Source organism: Myotis davidii, unplaced genomic scaffold (assembly GCF_000327345.1).
Source record: "Myotis davidii unplaced genomic scaffold, ASM32734v1 scaffold135, whole genome shotgun sequence".
In the NCBI taxonomy this organism is placed as follows: domain Eukaryota; kingdom Metazoa; phylum Chordata; class Mammalia; order Chiroptera; family Vespertilionidae; genus Myotis; species Myotis davidii.
In genome coordinates, this window is record NW_006289813.1 from 548218 (window position 1) to 559463 (window position 11246).

The 11246-nt window shown below is 38.2% G+C and overlaps 1 protein-coding gene across 8 annotated transcripts in view; it reads right to left on the reverse strand.

Moving 5' to 3' along the window:
• Nucleotides 1-300: 300 nt before the first annotated feature.
• Nucleotides 301-11246, reverse strand: part of RAD17 (RAD17 checkpoint clamp loader component) — a 29055-nt gene continuing 18109 nt past the window's right edge. For 7 of the 8 annotated variants that reach the window (XM_006762386.2, XM_006762389.2, XM_015563039.1 and 4 more), the window contains 6 exons: nt 10813-10898; nt 10535-10681; nt 8608-8757; nt 5913-6033; nt 2627-2684; nt 301-1064 (listed from right to left, as the gene is read on the reverse strand). In XM_006762386.2, coding sequence (XP_006762449.1) covers nt 791-1064; nt 2627-2684; nt 5913-6033; nt 8608-8757; nt 10535-10681; nt 10813-10898 — 836 coding nt within the window. In that variant the 3' untranslated portion in view covers nt 301-790. The remainder of the gene's footprint in view (nt 1065-2626; nt 2685-5912; nt 6034-8607; nt 8758-10534; nt 10682-10812; nt 10899-11246) is intronic. The other variant, XM_006762391.2, reaches the window with a different exon arrangement.

Here is an 11246-nt window from a genome sequence, read left to right on the forward strand (position 1 = left end):
GCTCTCGGGGCGGGGCCGAGCCAAGCCTTGCCCCGCCCGGCTTTGTTGGGGCCCCGCTAGGAGCCCTAGCCGGTCGGTGCCCGTCCCCCAACCCCCGCGCCCGCACCTCAAAGCAAAGGTAAGGACCCAGCTGGTAGTGAAGGGTGACTAACCCTCCGGAGAGTTCTCAGCGCAAGGCGGCCCGTCTTCCCTTTTTTTTTAAAAAGTTCGACTCCGGATGAAGGAGTTTCATATCCTATGCCCAATGACACACCGCAGACAGTACACGTTAGGAGATATTAAGACAGGAGAAACAAAGACATTAAACACTTTAATTTTGATATAAATTATGTAATACTTTACAAAAAGTATCCAAAATATTCCATTGTACAACATATTAAAAAGGTATCCAAGAAGAGACCATAAACTGTAATTAAGGCACAAAGTTTATTTACACTCATAACTGCATACTAAGCTGTTTTATAATTCATATTTACAACCCCATAAACTTTTTGTATTCTGAATTATTCCTTCACATTTTGAGATACTTGGCATAATGTTCAAACACACTTCATACACACTGGCCTCTTCTCCCAATTCCACTCACAAGATTAAATAAATACTAGAGAAAAAAGATATATTTGCAGGCTTTTCTATTTACTTCGAGAGAAGAGTCAGTTTCTTGTGCTGAAATACTACAAGAGTGAAGACTTACGCTGTAATTCACTTGAAAAATATATCTCTGTTCAAGGACCACTGACTAAAACTAATGTGAATCTGTCATGTAGCAATGTGACTGGTGGGCTGGTTTCTATGTTCCATCGCTCTCATAGTCTTCTATTCTCATGTCTTCTTCTTCTTCTTCTTCCATGTCTCCCTGGGCTGAAAAGGGCTGAGGCTGGCTGGCAGGCAGTTCATTCCCACTATTCTGACTCAAAGGCAGAGAGCAGGTTTCAGGTTCCCGGGTTTGAGTAGATTCTTCCACAGCTTCCTCTGAAGCTTGTCCTCCGATAAACTGGGCTTCATCTCCACTTCCTGGGTCCATCAGTCCTTGCTCCCTGTCGGTCAGGGCTTCCATTTTTAATCTACCAGATTGATGATGCAGGCATTAATAATAACCAAAGGAGATTCCTTTAAATTACACATGAGTATGAAGATTATGAAACCATCTCCCGATGCTTTCATTTACCTTCATTCTATTCACTATTTTGTCAGGCCCTTTAGTTTATTTAACAATATAAACAAAAGTACAAGGTAAATGAAATTGTGAATAAACCATTACAACTTAGGATACAAACGAGTTGAATAATCTCTTTACTAAAGAGTTATTACAAACTAATAAAAGATAAATAGAAGAGAAAATGGGCATAAAACATGGAACAACTTACAGAAAAAAAGTACCAATGGTAACTAAAGTGTTCAACCTGATTTATAATTTTAAAAATGGAAATGAAAATATTAAGTTGTTAGTCCTGACCCCGTAGCTCGGTTAGAGCGTCATCCCAATACGCCAATGTTTCAGCTTTGATCCCTGGTCAGAGCACATACAAGAGGCAGCCAATGAATGCATAAGTAAGTGGAACAACAAATCAATCTCTCTTTTTCTGTCCCTCCCTTAAAAAACAAACTACTCTTCTCATCTTTTAAACTGGCAAAGACCTTTTAAAATAATAAGACCCAGCGGTGGTAAGAGTTAGGAGAAAAGAACATGCTAATACACTGTATAAGGGCATGTTTATCCATTCTAAGTTGAAGGACATTCAGTTTCCAGTTTTTGGTGAGTAAAAATAAAGCTACTATAAACATTCACATACAGGTTTTTGTGTCATAGGTTGTCCTTTCATTTAAGTAAATACTTAAGAGTATCAGCCCATGCACTGAAGGGTCTGGGGTTCGATTCCTAGTCAAGGGCATTTGCCTGGGTTGGGGGTTTGTTCCCTGCCCCGGTCAGGGTGCATGTGGGAGGCAACTAATTGATTCTCTCTCTCTCTGTCTCTGTCTCTGTCTCTCTCTCTCTCTCTCTACCCCTCTCCCTCTCCATTCCTGTCTCTCTAAAATCAATAAATCATATCCTCTGGTGAGGATTAAAATGAATAAATAAATGCCTGAGTGTATAATCTGACCTTACAAATAAGCTAAGAAGAAATGAACTATAAATATTGTGTTAATCACTGACATTAGTGCAGAAACAATTTTGCAATAAAATGAATGGTACAGATATAGGCTTATCACTCTATAGTATCTGTATTTTCTCAATTGTTTGGATTTTCTATGATAAGTAAGTAAAAGATAGTGCTTGGTCATTGCAGGCTTCAAATATAGGCAAGAAAATCTCTTGATAGGAAAGCTGAAAAGGTGTTTCCAGATACGCAAAATTTGTTCAACTAGATGACTTTAAAGATTCTCTGCCTTTGTGATTCCATGATTCTATTTAGTCTGATATTCCACTGTAAGCTGGTGAAAATACATTTTTATATGTAATAAAATGATGGGCCTACAATGCAATCACGGTCTTTAATCACTGGGCCCAAAATGTATTTCTTGGATTTTACAGATAACATTTACTGATTGTATACTGGAAAAACAGATAACATATTCAGTGGACATTTCCGTAGCAGTTCTTTGAAAATTAAAATCATCAGCTTACCTTCCAAAGTGTCGATTCAGAGGAAGCCTTCCAATATCTTGGATAAAAGAAATCTGAGCTGAAACAGAGATTTTAAAAAGCTTTAAATAGACATTTCTAAAGATATATAAATGGCCAATAAACATAGGAAAAGATTCTCAAAATCATTAATCCTTAGGAGAATGTAAATCAAAACCACGAGATACCATTTTATACCCCATGAGATGACTATTATTAAAAAAAAGGTTTGGCAAGAATGTAGAGAAATTGGAATCCTTTCGCACTGCTGCTGGGAGTATAAAATGGTGTAGCTGATGTGAAAAATGGTAAGGCAGTTCCTCAAAAAATTAAAAAATAGCATTACTATATGATCTCACAATTCCACTTCTGGGTATACATCAAAAGAACTAAAAGTAGGATCTTTTAAAAGTTATTTGTATACCCTTGTTTATAGCAGCACTATTCACAATAGCCAAAGAGTAACTTAGGTGTACAGATGAATGGGTAAACAAAATGTGGTATATATATACAGTTATTACTAGTCTTCAGCCTTAAAAAGAAAATTCTGATTTGTTATGAACCTTGCTAAATGAAATAAACCAATCACAAAAAATTGTATGATTTCACTTATGTGAGGTATCTAGAATAGTTAAATTCATAGATAGAAGATAAGTGGTATTGGCAGGGTGGGGGTAAGTTAGTGTTTAATGTGTATAGTTTCAATTTTGCAAGATGACAAATTCTGGAGATTGGCTGCCCAATAAGGTGAATATGCTTAATACTACTGAACTGTATACTTAAAAATGGTTTAAGATGGTAAATTTTGTTAGGAGAAAACATTTACTCAAGAAAATCTGCCTAGCCTGTGTAGCTCAGTGGTTGAGCGTCAAACTATAAACCAGGAAGTCACAGTTCAATTCCCAGTCAGGGCACATGCCCGGGTTGCGGGTTCAATCCACAGTGTGGGGTGTGCAGGAGGCAGCTGATTAATGATTCTCTCTCATCATTGATGTTTCTATTTCTCTCTCCCTCTCCCTTCTTCTCTGGTGGAGGGGGGGGGGGAGGAGAAGCACCAACCCTCTAATTATGTGGTTCTGGTGTGGCCAACAAAACAGAAAACTACAAGAGTCTGCAGCATTTGAACTAAGACCTGCTTCCTCTCTTCCTCAGCTTTAGGGATACTTCATTGCAGCTGGGTGCAGCCAGGAACATAGGGCTCCCTCCTGGTGAGTGTGTTCAGCTAAGAGTTTGGAGCTCCCTTTCTCCACTCAGCCCCCATCCACAGGATGGGAACTCTACTCCAATGGCAAGCAGGTGAATACTCCCTCCTCCTCAAACTGCAATGGCCCTTGCCCCAGCCCATTCGTAGGGCAGAGGGTCCAAACCTGGATAAGCTAAGCCAAGCCAATGAGAGACTACCTCCAGTTGAACACCCACCAGAATAGTGGTCAGGGGTTTTGCCCAGGGGGAAATGGCATTCCATATGAAGTGAGAACTCTGAAGCTCTACTCAAAGGAACTGGCTTTATTTAAAAGAGTGTGGGGAAGCTCAAACTTAAGGGACATCTTAAAATAAATGCCTCCTCTTAATTAAGAGCAACAAGTTAAACATAAGCCAGCTACTTCATCTGAAAGAAAGAAGAGCCCTCCTGGGGTCAGAGCAAACCACGAGATACCATACCTAAAAGTCTACACCTGCCCAATTTAATTCTATCAGACTGGGATAATTTATGTCCCTGGCACTGTTGAAACTGATAAACCAAAAAGCTAGTAATTAGTAGAGGGTAATAGGTTGGTTTGATGCCATACAAGACAGACAGTTTAACCAAGAAATAAAGCAAGGAGAAATAAAATCAAAGTGAGCCCTGCTAAAACCACGGTCATCACAAGGAGACTGTGGGCATGCCCAAGGCTGAGCTCTTTGAGAAGATTTCATTAAAATAGTTTAGCCAAGTCAGTAAACAAATAAATAAGCAACAACAATAAAAACAAGCCCGGCCGAAACCGGTTTGGCTCGGTGGATAAAGCGTCGGCCTGCGGACTGAAGGGGCCCAGGTTCGATTCCGGTCAAGGGCATGTACCTGGGTTGCGTGCACATCCCCGGTGGGAGATGTGCAGGAGGCAGCTGGTCGATGTTTCTCCCTCATTGATGTTTCTAACTTTCTATCTCTCTCCCTTCCTCTCTGTAAAAAATCAATAAAATATATTTTAAAAAAAAAAAAGCCCAGAAGATGGAGGGAAACCAGTATCCAGAACTTGCTACAATGTATTACCTAAAATGTCCAAGTCCAATATATAACAAAACATTGAGACTATGCAAAGAAACAAGAAAGTATGACCCATATACAGGAAAACGGGTAAGCAATAGAAACTGAGAGGGCCCAGAATTAAATTTAATAGAAAAAGACTTCAAAGAGCCATTACAAATATGTTCAAAGAACAAAAGGAAACCATGTTAAATAAGCAAAGGGAGTAGGGAGGTAGACGAGGGCACAGTGAAGATGAATGGTGATGGAAAGAGACTTGACTTGGGGTGGTGAACACACGATACAATATACAGATGATGTATTATAGAATTGTACAACTGAAACCTATATAATTTAATTAACCAATATCACCCCCAATTAATTCAATTAAAATTTTAAGAAAAAAAGTCTCAGAGGGAAGGCAGTGGTGAGTGGGTGGGTAGAGATTAACCAAAGAACTTATATGCATATATGCATAACCCATGGACACAGACAATAGGGTAGTGAAGGCCTGGATTGAGGTGGGATCTGAGTGGAGGAGAGCAATGGGGGAAAGATGGGGGGAAATCTGTAATATTCTCAACAATAAAGATTTAAAAATAAAAATAATTAAAAAATAAAGGGGAAACACTTAGTCTCAGTATTATATAGCAACTAGAGGCCCGGTGCACGACTGGGGTCAGGGAGGGACCATGGGAGGGCTCCAGGGAGTGTCCGGCCTGTCTCGCCCAGTTCCGATTGGGGCTGATTGGGGCCGACTGGCCAGGGAGGGACCGCGGGAGGTTGGCTGGCTGGGAAGGGATCGTGGAAGGGCTCCAGGGCATGTCTGGCCTGTCTCGCCCGTTGTCTCGCCCAGTCCCGATCAGCCGGACCCCAGCAGCAAGTTACCCTACTGGTTGGAGCGTCTGCCCCAAGGTGGTCAGTGCATATCATAGTGACCGGAAGTTCCGCCATTCAGTCTATTTGAATATTAGCCTTTTATTATACAGGATGAGCTGACCTACAAAATGATAATGTTATAAAACACTATTTCTTGGGGAAAATAAAAACCCATGTTATTACCTTGATTTCTCATTGGAATGGTTAACAAAGCAAGATATGGCAACAGCTGAGTTTGGAGGCATAAAGCTGGTAAGCAGAAGTCAGAAAAAAGTGCTTTTGCTGCCAGGCAATTTTCCCGATACTGTATGGGGAAAGGAAAAAAAAGAAAAAAAGTATTCCTAGACATACTAAGTTTATTATATCACAAAAGTATGTAGGCTTATATACTACAAATATACTTTTAACAGTTTATCTAATGAGTTGTTTAAAATGATTCTAGCATTATCTAGTACAGTATTTTACCAACAGAACAATTTCACATTTGACATAACAGCAATAAAAATTTTTTATGCCCGACAAGTATGGTTCAGTGGTTGAGTGTCAACCTATGAATCAGGAGGTCAAGGTTAGATTCTCAGTCAGGGCACATGTCTGGGTTGCAAGCTTGATCCCCAGGAGGCAGCTGATCAATGATTCTTTCTCATCATTGATGTTTCTATCTCTCTTTTCCTCTCCCTTCCTTTCTGAAATCAATAAACATACATTTAAAAGAAAGCAATAGTGATTAAAAAAAATACTTTAGGTAGAATGAAAAAAACACTTAAAAATCAAAAGAATTGTTTATAGCCCAGCTGGCCTAGCTCGGTGGTTGGGCATCAACCTATGTATCACAAGGTCATGGTTTGATTCCTGGTCAGGGCACATGCCTGGATTGCGGGCTTGATCCCCAGTAGGAAGCAGCTGATCAATGATTCTCCCTCATCATTGATGTTTTTATCTCTTTCTTCCTCTCCCTATCTCTCAATAAAAGTATATTTTAAAAAAAGAATAGTTTATGAGCATACATACATCACAAAATTATGCGAGGACATTGTTTCATTTTTTTTTTAATACTTACCCAAGGAGATGTTTGTGGTTGATTTTAGAGAAAGAGGAAAGAGGGAGAAAGAGAAACATTGATGTGAGAAACATTAATTGGTTGCCCCCTGTATGCGATCTGACTGGGAATTGAACCCGAGACTTTTTGGTGTATGGGGCCATGCTCTAATCAACTGAGCTACCCTGCCAGGGCAGAACTTATTTTCTTCAGTTAACACAGGTTCAGTGTTAGGCTGATAAGGAAAGAAGCACAATCTTGCTTTCAAGGAGCTTACAGTCTCGGAAAGACAATTCATATGTAACTATAATGCAAAATTAGTATGTGCTATAAGAGCAAAGCAAGTCAATAAGGGATTATAAATTGCTTAAAAGTCAAAGTTCTTCAAAGAAATCTGTTCAAATTTCTTAGACTATGAATTGCAGGCTCATATTTAGCCATATGATTTTAGAACTGGAAGACATCTTAGAGATGACCTAGTCCAGGGGTCACAGGTTCAGATGCATGTAATATAAATCAAAGCAGTGGACCAGCTGGGGACAGTAGTACCTACCACTCCCATTTTCAAGGGACAGATTCTATTCGGTTTCAGCAGATTGCTGCCATGTAAACAAATGGGCCAGTGTGGGTTCGGCGTGGCTCAGTGATTGAGCATCAATCCATGAACCAGGAGGTTCTGGGTTTGATCCCCAGTCAGGGCACATGCCCGAGTTGTGGGCTTGATCCCCAGTGTGGGGCGTGCAGGAGGCAACCAATGAATGATTCTCTCTCATAACTGATGTTTCTTTTTCTCTCCCCCTCTCTCAAATCAAAAAATATATATTTTAAAAGGTTGGTGTGGGTCAGTGGTTGAGCATCGACTCATGATTTAAGAGGTCCCTGGTTCAATTCCTGGTCATGGCACATGCAATCAATGTTCTCTCTCATTTTCCCTCTCCCTTCCTCTCTCTAAAAAATCAATAAAAATGTATTTTAAAAAATGGGCCAGTGTTGCCTTACTTTTCCTTTCTTTTCCCCCAGGAGATTCTAGAAATTTTGAAGCCAGAGATCCAAGTCCAAATTTTAATTATTATACTAATTTTTAAAGATGGGCGATTCACTGAAAATATCTATGTGAGTTACACTCAACTTGTGGGCCACATATTTTTTGATCTTTAATTCAATCCTCTTCTTTTATAGCTGGGTAAACTAAGTATACATACTTATAAGTTGTTAGGTGAAATAATTTACCTAGGTGGTTAGAGGCAAAGCCAGGATTTATTTTCAATTAAGGCTAAAATATAATTATACTTTGATTCCAATAAATCAACTTACAAAATAGGTACAGGCTTTCAAATTGAGTGATTTTTCCCTAAAAAAATGACTAAGCACTTAAGAAAATTGTTTTATGTTGTGTCATAATTTAATGAAAATTGTGGGCCTAGCAACTATTTCTTACTAAGAATGAAATATCATTTTTCTTTTTTAAAACAACATGAAGCCCAACTTGCCCTTGCCAGTGTGGCTAAGTTGTTTGAGTGTCAACCCATGCACCAACAGGTCGCGGGTTCAATTTCCAGTTAACGGCATATACTTTGGGTTGCACGTTCGGGGTGCGTGCAGGAGGCAACCAGTTGATGTTTCTCTCACATTGATGTCCCCCACCCCCTCCATCCTTGCCACTCTGAAAAGCAATGGAAAAAATATCCTCTGGTGAGAATCAACTCCAAAAAATTGTATCACAAACTAGATGAGTTGAACTATAAAAAAATTATTGCTTTATTGACATGTAATTCACATGCCATAAAGTTCACCTATGGAAAGTGTACAATTCCCTTTTTTTTTTTTTTTTTTTTTTACCTTTTTATTTATTAAAAACCATTGGGGTTTGTGCAATGGCCGAAAACTTGATCCTCCTCCTTGGCAATGAGCAAATCCTCGGGCTTTGTTGGAATGTATCACACCTCTTGTAGCTATTGACGTACTATATTCCCTGAGTAAAGAGCGGGTCTAAAAAAGAAAGGATGTGAAATAAAGAAAATATGAGATTTATAAATAGTACTAATGGTATTTCTGACACCAAAAAAGGACTAACCATATTTAGCCTTTTTCAACATCACTGCAGGCCTAAAAATAATATGCTACAAGATTATTTAAGACAAATCCAACTAAGAAATAGCACTCAAATGCTATGTGTAAACTCTGATTGGATCTTGGATGAGAGTGGGAAAAATGACTTTAAATACATTTTTCAGACAACTGGGGAAATTAAAATAAGGACAGTATGTTAATTTTCTCAGTTGGGAGGCTATTAAGCTTGTTTGTAACAGAGTAATGTTATTATGGATGCTTAAGTATTAAGTGTCATGATGTTTGCAATTACTTTCCAATTATTCAGCTAAAATAAGTCTGTAAATACACAGAGATTAAGCAAATGTAGCAAAATGTGAACAACTGGTAAGCAACAGTTAAAGGTACAGATACTCATTGCACTATTCTTTCCATTTGTCTATAGATTGGAAAATTTCAAAATAAAAAATTAAGCAAATACAATTGCTGAATAATGAAACTCTAAATATGATACACTATATAAAAAATGTTTTTATTTTATCTTTCCTAATTTTAATTATTAATGCTATTTCAACATTTAAAACACAGAGAAATATTAACATATCAAAACAGTGTTGCCCTGGTCGGTTTGGCACAGTGGATAGAGTGTTGGCCTGCAGACTAAAGGGTCCAGGTTTGATTCTGGCCAGGGGCACATGCCTGGGTTGTGGGCTCGGCCTCTGATCAATGATTCTCTCTCATCATTGATGTTTCTCTCTCTCTCTCTCCTCCCTTCTTCTCTGAAATCAATAAAAATATATTTTTAAAAAAAACACAAAAATTGCATGTGGAGAGAGCAGAGCGCCTGAAGAATGGCTTCTCTGTGTATAACACATCCAACAGCAACTTGTGCTTACTCCTCACGGGTGGCAGAATACTATGGCCTTCCTGTGACATTACGCCATATACATTAAAAAAAAACAAAAAAAAAACAAAAACAAAAAACAAAACACCAAAAAACAGTGTTAACCAGGTTGCAGGCTCGATCCCCAATGTGGGGCATGCATGCAGGGGGCAGCCGATCAATTGTTCTTTCTCATCATTGATGTTTCTGTCTTCTCTCCCTCTCTCTTCCTCTCTGAAATCAATAAAGATATATGTTTTTAAAAAGTTAAGAAAGCTGAACCGGTCTGGCTCAGTGGATAGAGCGTCGGCCTGCAGACTGAAAGGTCCCAGGTTCGATTCCAATAAATGGCATGTACCTTGGTTGCGGGCACATCCCCAGTAGGGGGCGTGCAGGAGGGAGCTGATTGATCTCTCTCATCGATGTTTCTAACTATCCATCTCCCTTCCTCTCTATAAAAAAAATCAATAAAATATTAAAAAAGTTAAGAAAAAAGTAAAAATTTTATAGTGAATAATTTCACTATAAAAACTAGCAGAAAGTATAGAAAGTAGTTATTTTCCTTCTATCCACTTTTCAATGGTTGTCAAAATTTCTATATATTAATTTTATAATCAGAAAACAACTTTAGAAAAAAATTAAGTGTTATTTTATCATCAGGAAAATCAGGTTAACTGCTGAAGCTTCATTACAAACACTGAGTTGGATGAATTAATTTTCTCATAGCTATTAAGTTATATAAGTCACGTCAAATAATTAAGAATAAGAGTAAAATTTTTTCTCAATTCTGAGGAAATAATAAAAAACAAAAACATTTAAGTCAAATGGTCTTACATTCCAGTCACCACTGATGATATCTGCAAAACTCAGAAACTCACTGGCTCTCACAAGATCATCTACTTCCGTGAAGAAATCTACGTAGTTTTGGTGAAGATATAAATTAAATAACTCTGCTGGCATGTGTGACATTTCTACCACTTCCTATAATATAAAAAAAAGCACACATACATAATTTTGGTAAAAATGCAGTGGTCAAATATATATGCCCATAAATGTAAATAATATATGTCTTGTAAGTAGTACTTAGTGTTACTAAAGATTTTGTACTTTACCTCAGGATGAACAAGTAATGTATCCCGTTCATACTCTGATAAATGGGAGGGCAATCGAGGGGAGTCTACTTCTGTTACAGATGCTCCTATAAAAAATTTCCAGATTAAAAAAAAATCTTTATAATTATATAGCACCTCTTATTTTAAAGTTTTCAACACTTTAGGTACATAATTGCAAAAATACTAATTGAACTGTTAAAAATAACTGGAAGCTTATGTGAGTTGCCTCGCTATTAAGAAAAATGTAGAATTCTGATATCTAGATTATGGCATTTCTAGAATTAAAGCACTCCACATTTCACCTTTCCAGCTCTGAGTTGCTTTCTTCTTTTTATTCTCATCTCACTATAGAGGCCTTTACAGCTTATTTACTATTTGGCGGATGATACTCTCTGCAGGAGAGAAGAAACCCCATTCCCTAATACAGAAGGTTA